This window comes from Sceloporus occidentalis, unplaced genomic scaffold, assembly GCF_023333645.1.
Source record: "Sceloporus occidentalis isolate IW3139 unplaced genomic scaffold, rSceOcc1.0.p SCAF_68, whole genome shotgun sequence".
Lineage (NCBI taxonomy): Eukaryota > Metazoa > Chordata > Lepidosauria > Squamata > Phrynosomatidae > Sceloporus > Sceloporus occidentalis.
This window is the reverse complement of record NW_028317048.1, coordinates 4299872-4313479: the sequence shown is the minus strand read 5'-3', so window position 1 is coordinate 4313479 and position 13608 is coordinate 4299872. Positions and strand designations below refer to the sequence as shown.

The 13608-nt window shown below is 42.5% G+C and overlaps 1 protein-coding gene across 1 annotated transcript in view; it reads right to left on the bottom strand.

Annotated features, from left to right (window-relative positions):
* Positions 1–4888: 4888 nt before the first annotated feature.
* The window catches only part of LOC149286559 (tensin-2-like), a 46255-nt gene continuing 37535 nt past the window's right edge, over positions 4889–13608 (bottom strand). The window contains exons 19-29 of the mRNA XM_089493963.1: positions 11190–13017; positions 9998–10560; positions 9548–9634; positions 8679–8819; positions 8513–8602; positions 7458–7535; positions 7211–7288; positions 5767–5932; positions 5613–5681; positions 5472–5501; positions 4889–5030 (exon numbers count right to left, since the gene is read on the bottom strand). Coding sequence (XP_089350089.1) covers positions 4889–5030; positions 5472–5501; positions 5613–5681; positions 5767–5932; positions 7211–7288; positions 7458–7535; positions 8513–8602; positions 8679–8819; positions 9548–9634; positions 9998–10560; positions 11190–13017 — 3272 coding nt within the window. The remainder of the gene's footprint in view (positions 5031–5471; positions 5502–5612; positions 5682–5766; positions 5933–7210; positions 7289–7457; positions 7536–8512; positions 8603–8678; positions 8820–9547; positions 9635–9997; positions 10561–11189; positions 13018–13608) is intronic.

The following is a 13608-nucleotide window of genomic DNA, read 5'->3' as shown; positions in this document are numbered from 1 at the left end:
TAGAATCCGCTTTCCTCATCTTCTTTCACAGAACTGACTCTAATTGGGTTCTATTCGTTTCCTTGCCACTGGTCTAATTTCAAATGGTTTTCCAGTTTGTTTTCACCAGCAGTGTTTTGGGAACCAATAAGAGCCCTAAGATATGACATTTAAAAGAATTTTAAATTTAACAAAATGGGAAGATAGAGCCAAAACGGCTCACACTCCTCGTGTAGGCCTTTTCCCGTGTGGTACATACATGTGCCGGGTCTCTGCGTCTGGCTTGCCCACCTCTATAATATATACTAATATATACAGTCTTAAGGCATCGTATGCATGATTTTTGCGATACAGCAGTGACCAGATCATTATTTTGTATTTAAGTGACTACCTTTTTGAAGGTAGAGGATCACCTTTTTCTTTTTAGCTCGCATGGTGCTGCGGTCCTTGTCCGTGTCTTCTCTTGCCGCTTCGGATTTATTAGTTAAGTAAACCATTCCAGTCGTGTATTTGTTGAAATAAAGGTGGCGTATGTCCGTACTGACCAAAACATAGCACTTGCATTTTGGAATTGCAGAAGAAATGACAATTTTCTCATTTTTTGTAAATATATTGAAAGCTGCATTCCTTTTCAGAACAGAATTTATTATATATACACACAACCAAAGTATTTTTTTTAAAATTATTATTAAATGGTCATAGACCGTAATAGCTGCTGCTGTATACCCTGTTAACTGTAAAACCCACTTATCTACAATAAATACTTTCAAATACATATTAAACGTCAGAAGTTATTTTTTACTTTAACCAAAAAGCTTTATAAAGACATGAGAATGATATTTCAATAAGCGAGAGCTTGTAGTTAAAGAAATGGGGACAGGATGGTTTCCCTATGGCATATAGGATAGCTCTGCTCTCTTAGAACATATGCTGTTGAGAAGAATTGCTGACATAACAGCTTCGTATGTTAGGACAGGTTCCATTCTCTAGGATATCTAGGGCTGCGTACATGAGGCTTTGTAGGGAACCAATGGCTGCGGGTCCATTAATGTTGATATTGGCTATTGTGATCACCATGAGCGGATGCTGAGAACTTCAGTAGTAGGCCGAACGCGGTGCTGAGACGTACGATCAGATTGGGAGAAGGGGGACAAGTCTTGTTTCCTCTCTTTCTGTCTACTGGTTCTGCCACCCATTTTCTTCCATATGTGTCTGCCCTGTTTTTTGATTTATATATAAACGGTTCCACGGAATTGCACTAGAACATATCTCAACGTCTGTACATATTCAATATATACATGTTTATATGCATATAATAAAGACACAGATCTCTATTTATACGGCTTGTGTGTGCTTTTGTTGGCGACGTTTTCTACATTGCTGAATTTGCCAAACATTGCTGTACGTCCCTTAAACAGAGGTGCTATTTCTCAAACGTTCGCCAACAACGGTGAAAATGACGTTCCTGCGTTCAGTTGGGTCTATTCGAGAGTTTGCAGAAGTTATATTTTCAACTTCCCCACTCAAAGCTTCAACTTCCACAAGGGTTAAACTTGATGAGATTAGGGTTTTTTCAACTTTATTTACTATATAGCTTTGCTACCGATTTATGAAGGGCAAAGCTACATAGTAAAGATCATCAGTGGTGTTCTGTATAATGCAGAGTCTCTTCAACCATTCAATTATGCATTATACAGGGCCAGCTCGATTCTTCTTGCTTCATAGTTGGCTGTTTATCAGAAATACTTAAGGGAGTTAAAACCAAAACTCCTTTGCCATTGCTCCTGCCAACTATTCCTTAGACCCCATATGTGTTCCTTGTATTTTGTGGTGGGACCACATGTTTAGCCTCTTAATCTAAAATATTATCAAATAATCTGACCCACAAAATGGGATAAAAAGTATTTTATTTCAAATTTTTTAACATAGATTAAATATTTCCATAAAATATTTTTACCGAGTTTGCATAGAAAAAGCAGAAAACATACGTATGTTTCCATCCAAGCTGTAAATGACTGTATAAAAGCACAAGTTCTCCAGGCAAGACTTTATTTATATATAAAAAATATATATATTACATATACAATATATATTATAATATATTTCTCTATAAGAAGATCACACAGTCTCACAAGAAAAATAAAATATGCTCTGATTCTCTATTTAAAAAGATATGAGCGTCCTCTGTAGTAAAATAATTTTCATTGCTGACAATCTTTTAAACAAACACTTCAATGACTAATAGACCGGGATGTAAGGGGTGCACAAAGTGTGAGGAAGGACTTGCTCTCAGGCGAATAAATTACCTCATAAAATATGAGTGGAAAAAAATTGAGATTACAGCCGTTTTGATATTCCATGCCAGTGGCGGCTATTCATTAGTTACGATTACATGGATGTCCAAAGGCTAGCAGAGGAATAAAAGGCTTCTTATTAATGTCTGAATATAGTGACTTGCTCTAACAATATGCAGCTGACTATAAGTCCCATCAGCCTTAGCAGTATGTAATCACACACGAGGCCTCGAAGCGAACCAGGATTTTTTTTTTTTTTCAGCACAGGCGGCTCCATCGAGAGACTTGATTCGGTCTTTTCTGTATATGAAGGGATTTACAGAACGCCTGGTTGGCTTGTAGCCCTCTATACGTTGCGTTGGATGCCCCTATAGGCTTTTCCAGGGTCGTTTGCATTTAGAATGGGATTACATATAGATGTTTGAAAAAAAAAAAAAGTTTAAAGATTGTCTGAATTTAAGATTTTCCATTATACAGAAGGTGCGTGTTTGTATACATATATGTACATAAGTATTGCATACATGATTTTAATGTACACGGTCGCAATGTTCATATACCTTGAGCTGTATATAATACCTTGGCCTCATGTAATTGCTGTTCGCTATGTTCCTGGCACAGGATGGAAAAACAAGAGCCTCCCTAGTAATGTGAAAATGTCCTGTTTATGATGAGGAGGAAATGTGCCTGACACACTGAATGTGTTCCCTTATATTGGAATATTTCACGTTTCCCCCTCCATTCCTTACTGTTACGGATGTGGTGATAAACATGAACACAAATTAAAACAGCCCTTCAAGAGTAATAATCACACAGCGTAACTAATAACAGGAGGGGGAGTATATGTACATTAATATAATTAATAGACAGCAAGAGCAAGTTCGGTCTTGGCTGCTGTTATTCCCCCCAACAAACAACAACAAAGCTTTGGATATACCGTATTTGCTCGATTATAAGACGACCTCCCAAAATCTGAATATTAACTAAGAAAAAAAAAGAAAGCCTGAATATAAGACGACCCTAAAGGAAAAAAGTTTTACCAGTAAATGTTAATTCATGTAAACTATTTTTTTAAATAAAAGCTATGATTGAGAAAAATATTTTTTTTGTTTTTCTTTCCTTGTATTTTCCAACCTGTCCCCCAGTTACGCACATCTGCCCCCAGGCTTGCCACACCAATATGGCACTGTGGCCCATGATATGCCTTTTGACCCCCTATGTGCCACTCTGCCTCCAGAAATGCCTTATACCCCTATATGCCACTCTGGCATTTAGGGGGTTAAAAGGCATATTATGGGGCAGAGTGGCATATAGGGAGGTATAAGGCATTTCAGGAGGCAGAGTGCTCTATTAAATGCCCCCTTAACGCCGCTGCAGCCGAAAGGAGGTGGAGTTGGCAGCAGGGGTTTGTCTGCGTCCGTTGCGCATACCTTCCCCGGCTGTCAGAGAGAGTTCCCCGCCCCGGTGCGGGGAACTCTGATCTCTGACAGTCGGGGAAGGTATCCACGACGGACGCAGACAACCCCCGCTGCTAGCCACACCTCCTTCCGGCTGCAGCGGAAGGAGACGTCAACCCGCTGCCCCGTCAATACGGCAGGAAGCACCGGTAAGTGTGTGTGTGTGGGGAGGGAGACAGGAGGATCCAGGTCCCCTGCAGCGGTGCGGGGGATCTGGATCTTAGTCTCATAATCAGACCTCTATTTGAGGTCTGATTAGAAGACGACCCCGATTAGAAGACGAGGGGTATTTTTCAGAGCATTTGCTCTGAAAAAAACCTCGTCTTATAATCGAGCAAATACGGTATATTGTGATGCATTTCAATAGTACTCCGTTTCATGACACCAGGCTGAACATTCTATTACGGTAAGGAGCTAGTGGGTTCTACGTTGCTTGTTCCTGCTGCCAGCGCCACTTAGAAATGCTTAACTAAACAATATGTAAGCTACACGTCTGCATCACCGGAACTTAGATGAAGGAACAGACCATGTTACGATCTAACGTGCTGCGGTACATGACCAGGCGTCCTGCTGTTGGTGAGAATATAGGCTGGCAATAAGCAGGACTGGATCTTTGGCCATACTTTACAGAGCACACTGTAGGCTACTAGCGGCATTGAGTCACTTTCTACACTCCTGGAAGCGGTTACTTTGTTAGTCTTTGTTTATAAGAACATTTGTATTCCAGATATAACCTTCTCGGGATGGCTTTCTAAACATCTGTTCTTTGCTCCAGTTGAATGTGACATTTGGGACCCCATGGAAAAGATGTCTTTTTGTGAGGCATCCCATGTGGCTTTCTGGAAAACAATCTTCACCCCTTAACATGTGGAATTATCTCACACTGTAGATATCAATTTAAGTATGTTTCTACAATGACTTAGTGATAATGTAATTACAAATTATTTTATTACTTCAATAGAGATAAAAATGCTCTCTGTATATAATTCATTAGAAGACGTTCGACATTTCATTTCCACGTTAATAAGACCTTCATGATCCGGCAGTAACATTCAAACTCACATACTCTTCAAACTAAGTATTAAAATCACAACACCCGTCACATACACATTTTTGGCTTCCACCAACTTTCTCCGACCATTTTCCCTACCAATGTGCATTTTATCTCTTCTGCGTGCCCAACATAACTTTGGTGACAAAGTTTACAATGGCCGATGCAGGTTGTTCTGGGTCAAGCTCTGCAAACAGGTGGCACACATTCTCTGCCGCAGTGCCGGGTTTCCGAGCCACAAAGCCGAAGACCCTGTAAAGACCAAATTTCAATATATATTACAACCTTAAAAGTACTGCAGTTATTCCCTTCAGGCCAAGAGCCGGCTCCGCAAGGTTAAAGGGGGGCGGATGGGGTGCGCATGTGCAGAAGGTGCTCCCACTTCGTTTTACATAAAAGTCTGACAATGGTTGGAAATCAGTGCCATGGAGCTCCAGAGATGCAGCTTCTTAATTGTACATAATTATGCATTCTTTGTTGGTGAAGATGTATAGGATGCTAGAATGCCTCTTTTAAGAATTGTGAATTGACTGCAGAGAAACAGGGGAATATTTTAACATTTTAGCTGTCATCTGATTAGGTCCTAATTTCCAGATGCAGCTTTGGACAGCCAAGAGATCCTTATCAGCCTTAAATGAATAATAATAATCAAAAAAAGTTGAAATAAATATATATTATACAAAAAAAACTTACTTCGACGTTGTCCTGTCTGGATTGGTCCACCTGCAAAATATTAACAGACGTTTAGAAGAGGCCTATTAAGAAAAGATGCATACGGTGACAAGGAGTGTATTGAAGTTATTATAGGAAGTTATTATAGGAAGTTTCTACTACCTGCGATCCTGTGGGTCTGCACTGCAGAACGTAACACTTGAAACAGGATAATGACGTCTAAAGAACAATCTGCAAAATACGCACATGGCCAGGTTACAGAAAATGACAAAAAAAATAACATTCCACCATCAGAAAAGTCTATGTGCAAACGTACTTGCGCTGGCTGTCCGTCAGAGTAATGCCTTGCTCAGAAACCTTAAAATGAACAGTTGTTGCGCTGGATCTTGGGGGAGTCAGGATGGCAGTAGAGGCCTTTGAAATGGCCTGGGGGCCCGTAAGTGACTCTGTGTCCACAGAACCAAGAAAGAGCACACTGCAGGCTAAAAACGAAGACAATTAAAAATCAGGCCAACATAGAAAAACATGTAAAGTTATATAATGCAATGATTACATCAAAAAAGTGAAATCTGAGGTCCTGTAAGATAATTTTCCATCTTGGCCCAATGTCTCGCTAAAACTAGAATTACTGTAACAAGAATAGACAAGACTTATCTCCCATCTGGTATTTCTATGTATGGAGCCAAATGATAAAAACCAGTTGGCCCATGTGGTTTACCCATTTCCTGTTTATCTGGACAACCTCAATAGTTGACTTTGGTGACTAACCCAAGCATCTGGTCATACTGCCAGCGTCTTAATTCTATCCCATGCGTCTACCACACTCTACAAGGAAATATCCCATCTTCTAGCTTCAGACCATGAATCGCCTGCCCTTTACACCTCCCTCCTGAAGAAACAAAGATAATATTCACTTCTTGATCAATAGAATACACTATAGCAAACATTTCTATATATATACCGTATTGGCTCGGATATAGGCCGCACTTTTTTCCCCCACTTTAAGTCTTTAAAGTGGGGGTGCGGCCTATATTCGGGGTCTAGCGCCCGACGCCCGGGACATGCAGTCCCGGGCGCCGGGCAGGCAGCGGGGTTAGGATACAGATCTCCCGCAGCGGTGCAGGGGACCTGCATCCTACTCCCCGATACACTCAGACAGCCTCCCCTGCCAGCACTTCCCACTGGGGGGTGCCGGCACGGGAGGTTGTCTAAGCGCATCGTGCGGTTGTCTAACCGCACGATGCGTTTTACCTCTGGCCCCCCGCCTGACTTACCGGAGCAGACTCCCGGGTGTCTTGCGGGGCCGGCGGGGGACATCTACGCAATACGCGTATACAACTTCCGGTGCCGGCACATCCGGCACCAGAAGTTGTATACGCGTATTGCGTAGATGTCCCCCGCCGGCCTCGCAAGACACCCGGGAGTCAGCTCCGGTAAGTCGGGGGGCAGAGGAGGACAGTGGCAGCACATCTCGGGGAGGGAGGAGGACAGTGGCAGCATATCTCGGGGGGGGGGGGACGGACAGTGGTAGCATATCTCGGGGAGGGAGGACAGTGACAGCATATCTCGGGGGGGGCAGAGTGGCAGCATGTTTTTTTGGTGCTTTTTTAAAGAAAAAAACTTTTTCTTTAAAAAAGCACCAAACTTTTAGGGTGCGGCCTATATACGGGGGCGGCCTATATCCGAGCCAATACGGTATTATCTCCTGGGCTCGACCAAGAACTTCTTCCCCCACCTGACCAAGACACGTTATCACTTACCTGCCCCCTGTCTCAGTAAGTCAGCGGCTGTGCTCATATTTGTTGGGGCCAAGACCTCTGAATTTTGCTCAGCCAGATCTGAAAGGAGTGAGAAAACATGAATTCCCATGAAAAACATATATTTGTGGGGACAACATGATAAAACTGCAGACTATAGTGCAGGAATACGGAACCAGAGGAATAACTCTATGGCAGTGGCCCAGTTTAGGAGTAGTTAAGAGAAGACATACTGATGGATTGTACTCACCTCGACAAGGGACTCGCAGCCTGCACGGCAAAGAGAGAGGAGTGACTGAGTGCTGAGACACCAGCGCAGACAGGCTTCCTACGTACAACAAAATAGTTTATCAGCCACCAAAACATATTCTGCCTTTATTGAAACAGAAGAAGTCTCCTTGGGACAACCTTGGGATGTGGAGGACGAACCAAAAGGTCCCGTCACACCACTGATAGAAACCTCTCCACTTCCATTATTATTATTTTACAGAGAATGACACAGTTTGGGTTCAGAAGGATGTGTATGAATGCCCACAAATCACATCATGCATTTTTCCTACAATTAAAGCGATTAAAAAACATGAGATAAAAACCATAGCTAAAAGCCTCATCTGCTCAAATCACACGTATGATTTGTAGTAACATTATCATACTGTCTGTCCTATCACACTGAATCTTAAAGGTTATGACATCTCCCACATATTTTATCTTTCTACCTAAAATACATGGTCCTATCTGTTAAATCAGCCACACAACACTTTTAATAAAGTAATGGTATAAGCAAATTGATGTGTCGGAATGTCAACAACTGAGTTGTATGATGTCTGTCATTAAAACCATGAGTCTGGCATGGTATAATCCACCTACAGGACCAGACTGATCCACTAACAGTGCTGACAGACAAAAAACATCTCCAGCCACCGGGCCGGGCCCTCCTGTCTGCTCCGCTGTCCTATGGAGTCACTTCCCCCGAGAACATTCCGCAGCTGGGTCATTGACGTAAGACTTATCCACATCCTATATAAAAAGTCTTGGACAGAGCTAAGCTATTAGTTACGTCCCTGGTTTGATTCCTGTACTACGTTTGCTTAATGTTGGACAGTCCAAAAGCATGGCCTTGACCAGAGCTTTACTACATTCAATTTAGAAAGAAAAAGACTTTTTAGCCACCTTCACGTTCCCTCTCATTTCTTGTGACATCTAATTAGGAGACACATGTATTACAAGTTACGTGATGGAGAGATCTGTCCCTTTAACATGGACAGAGGAAAATGGAGTCATCAGAATGAATATAATCTGACTAACCAAAGTAGGGTTCGATGGGAGAGCCTTTGATTTTCACTCCTTTTGGCCCCGTCTCGATGAGAAAGTGACGAATCAGCTGCTCTACAGGATCTGCCGGGACAGAAAAATGAGGTTAGGTATTACCTCTAGAAATAAACCTGGTAAGCCGCATTAAACAGCCTGTGACCACGTTTACCTTTGCATGGCTGCGTCACCGCGTTCGGAGGTGGGCTCGATACCTTTAGAGCCAAACCATATGCCCCGCGGAAGGAGTTACTGTCTCGGATCAAGAAGCAGCCCGGTTCTGTCCCTCTTAAAAGGGTAATGGCTGGGACACAAAATAAAGGAGATGAGAGTTGGTAGATATAAAAATAAAACTCATCTGTCTGCCTGCTGCACTGTATAAACCAACTAACATGCCAAAAATAATAACGCAAAAAAAAAAAATTATAATAATGAGGAATGGACAAAATGTGTGGTGACAAATGGCTTGACTTGCAAAAAAATATTGTTATTTCACCCAATATTTATTTGTAAAAGTATCCATATTCTGTCGTCATTTGGCTTTACTCTGAATAAAATGCACAAAAATAGTTATTTTCCAATAGTAATTCAATATATTCAATGTTTCCCTTCAACTTCTCATTGTAATGTTATTCTGCTTTTTATTTTGTTCCAATTTACTTTTTCACTAGGTAGGCAATAAGACATAACGTGTCTCCGTATATCCCTACTCATACCCCACATGCAATCACATCACATTTTTCCATTGCAGCCTATTAAAGAAACTGTACAATGATGAATATTTGGGGTAGATATAAAAAGAACCATGTATTGGTTTTATGCATGCGATGTTGGGTCAATGCTTCCTTCTTTTGCTGTGTGTTTTTCCACACGTGTGGGAAACTTGTATAAATAAAAACATAAAACCCCAAAAATGTACATTCTATTTTAGAAATTATACTTCTTATTGCTGAATGACCATTCCCCCGGTCTGTGTTCTCCAGCTTCTTGCCTGTTCCCATAAACATTCGCAGACCTCAAACCATCCATTACCTTGTTCCCTCGAGATGTTCGGCTTATACCAAAACCTGGAGGTGTCTTGTACAAAACTGACAGTCAATGGAGCGTCTTGCAGCACTTCTAGTAAAATAGAGTTAGAGGGGAAATTGTCATTCTCTGAGGTCACCTCAGGAGAGCCATAGAACGGCAGAGAAGTTCTAGCTGACTTTATAAAGGAGTACCAAGAATCATCTCATGGTTTTGTTTAACATGAATTGTCCCATCAAACAATGGAAAATGTATTGAAAACTGAAGTAGTAGAAGTATTTTGCTTGTTGCTCTACACATTTAGTTGATTCATAAAATTACATAATTAAATGAGAAATTATTGTAATGTATAACACTGCAAAGTATGATGGCACATTAGTAACCAATAAAGAATAATAATGATTAAACAAAACATATGGGCAAATAAGCTGGTACATGTTCCTCTTAGACACGAACCTGTGGATGGTGCAGATATCTTTCTTGCAGGATGCCCATTACGGCTGTCTACATTCTCTGTCTTCCCTCTTCCAGTTGCAGCATGGGCTTTTTCGGGCAGACATGGTGGCTGCTCCATCCTACTTGGAGGACAAGGGCTTCCTGTGTAATAGGCCGTGCTGATAGGAAAGGAAGGAGTTGGGGATGGAGGCAGAAGGTCACACCGACTTCCCATTGGCGTGAGTGGCGGGCTGGTTGTAGCTTCACCGCTGCAGGTGGTTCCATGGCTCACGGGCAGAGAAACAGTTAGACTTCTCTTTGGTGCAGTAATTGAGTTTTTAGGATCAGGGTTGAGGAGTGAAGGGTATGACCCCCCAATGTCTGAGGAAATTGCTTCATTTGAAGTAATAATTGGACCAAACGAAAATTGACCCCTGGTGGCCTCCAATGACTTAGTCCGAGGATTGGCTGAAAATTGAGGAGCAACTTTAATTACATTGGAGGGTATCGTGGCATGCACCATGACTGCCTTTTCTTCCAAATGTTTAGTAGGAACATCCTCGCAAGCTACTGATAGCCCAGGTCTGTATAACAAAAATAAATTAAATGCGCTTAATGAGCAGAATAATACAACACACATATATTAACAAATGTACATAAAACGGAGTGTAAGCTTTCAAATAACGTAGGACTTGAGGTATGCCTGTGAAGCCTAAAAAGATTGCAACATAATTTATATCTGTGTAAATATTACACCAACAAGGACTTCGGACAATGCTATGCTTTGTACGCACAGATACATACATACTGTATATACATAAAACACACATATATATATATATGCCTGGGAAGTCTTCTGATGAAGCCCTGCGTCTCGGGGTGACTTCTTCTCTAAGCAGGGGAACGGCATTCTGGCCATTCTTTTACTTTATACTCCCTGTTGACTTAACTATCACGTGGTAGTCCTGCTTACCCAGGGAAGTTGCGGCTATATATATATGTATATATATATATATTCACCACTAGTGAGGTATGCCCAATTATTTCTTAATAATGTGCCACAGATTATATTCGGATATAAATATGTTATTACACTAAGAACATAATTGGATCCTTTCACTGCAAACATTTTCCATGACAAAACAGATGTGGCTTCCTAACCCTAATTTATCAGTAAACTAGTAAAACAAGATGATTATATTCATAAACTCACGTGTCGGTTCCAGGGGCATTTGATGTCTGTCCATGTTGGTTACTCGCATCCATAGGCTTATTGATTTGCACAGAGGGATCCTGATTGTCAGGATTTCTAAACGTTTGCATAGAAACACTCTGTGTGCGGACGGTGTTATGCATTTGCCCACTAGGGCCCACTTTAAGTCCTGAATTATGTGAAGATCCAGAAGACATCTGTGTGCGCACAATGATAGTTGTTTGTGAAGTGCTGTCTTTCTGCACAAGTTTACTTGTGTGTACAGTGCTTAGTTTGTCGTGTAAAGTGTCTGTACACATAGGACTTTGTGTTGGTGTTTGGGCAGCTGCAATTTGCATGTCCACAGGAGAGTGAGGGTTTACTGGTGAACTCTGTATTTGTCCTGGAGAGTGAGTTTGTGCTGGTGAACTCTGCATATTCCGGGGAAACTGAGGATTCACTGGTGAACTCTGTGCGTGCCCGGGAGACTGAGGCCTCACTTGTGAACTCTGCGCGTGCCCGGGAGACTGAGGGCTCACTTGTGAACTCTTCGCGTGCCCGGGAGACTGAAGGCTCGCTTGTGAACTCTGTACATGCCCAGGAGACTGAGGGCTCACTTGTGAACTCTGCGCGTGCCCAGGAGACGCAGGGCTCACTTGTGAACTCTGCGCGTGCCCAGGAGACGCAGGGCTCACTTGTGAACTGTGCGCGTGCCCAGGAGACGCAGGGCTCACTTGTGAACTCTGCGCGTGCCCAGGAGACGCAGGGCTCACTTGTGAACTCTGCGCGTGCCCAGGAGACGCAGGGCTCACTTGTGAACTCTGCACATGCCCAGGAGACCGAGGGCTCTCTTGTGAACTCTGCACGTGCCCAGGAGACTGAGGGTTCACTTGTGAACTCTGCATGTGCCCAGGAGACTGATTCTGTGTATTCCCAGAAGAGTTAGTTGGCGCTGGTTTCATATGGCCAGAAAAGTGGGAGTTTGATATTAAGCTCTGTTTGTGCACCTGAACCTGATTGTGCACAGGTGAGCTCTGCAGGGTTTCCAAAGAATGAGCAGATGAACTCTGCCCATGAACAGGAGGATAAGCATGAATAGTGGAGTTTAGTGTGTGCCCAGGGGTATGAGGGTGAAAAGATGACCCCTGCATGTGCCCAGGAGAATGAGTATTTGTAGATGAGCTCTGTGTGTATACCGGAGAATGAGGGGGAACCGGTGAACTGTGAGTGTGCACAGGTAAATTAGAGTGTGCACTCGAGCTGTGTGTTTGCACAGTCTTTTCCATCTGTGCAGGCTGGTCACATTTCATTACATAGCTAGTTGCCTGTGTGAGTTCAGGGGTTTGAAATCTTACAGAACTCTTTGTGTTTCCCTTGCTGTTTGTGTGTGCTGGTGCACTGTTTGTGTGTACAGGACTGTGCACGTGTGCATGCGGATCATGTGTCTGTACAAGTGAACTCTGCGTATGGACCGGGCCATATTGTGAAGATGGAGTGTGTTTATCGGCTGGGCAGTCAGCTTGTACTGACGCTCTCTGATTAGCTGGATGCTGCGTGTGCACATTGTTATGCTGTGTCTGGCTGTAAGTGTTTATGGGGGTACTTGTGTGTATAGGGTTTTGTGGGTACACATAGCCATCTGTTTGCACTGGACTACGGGCACGCCCCAAACCATTAGCATATGGTGAACTGTTGGTGTGTCCTGGGCTATGAGAGTTTATATAAAGGGAACCCTGTGCAACTGAATTTGTTTGGATGATGGCTGCTGTGCTGATGATGGGCATGGCCTCTCTGTGAGCCTGTGGGTGAGACGATGGATTGTCTGCTTGTTGGTCGTTGATCCCAAGTTCTGTAGAAAAAAAATAGAAAGCAATTATGTTACCATACAATTATATTGTGATTTAGTTATTTCTAGCAAGGTGCCAAGCTAACCAAGTTCAGGGCCATCTAATAAAGTCTTCCATAAGTGTCATGGTGGGTTGAGGCTGTGTAGTTGGAATCACCATAATGATTTATGGACTTGATGGCCCATCTCTTTACCAAAATATCACAAGACTGACAACAATGGCGGCCTCTACATTTTTGTGTACAGCACTCTATTTTATACTTAAAGAAAACGCCCCACCACAGCAATTCTACTTTAAAGACAGATACCGTTTTCAGTATTGAGTGGGATGCATTGGGTGTCATCGATATAGCAGACAGGACTATTAGTACGGGGACCATAGCTTGACTTCTATGAGTCTAAGGGGTCCAAAAATAATAGCAGTTGCAGTCCCCAAAATTTGGAGGGACGTCAGCTGGCTATCACTGACTTACATTTGCTTATTTGAAAAATGCCTTTTTTACTTAAGTAACCCAAACCATTTTGTGAAATGTATAGAATGTGACAGCTAATTGGTTCTGGAGTGACTCTGAGTCATTGTTGTGGAGATGATGA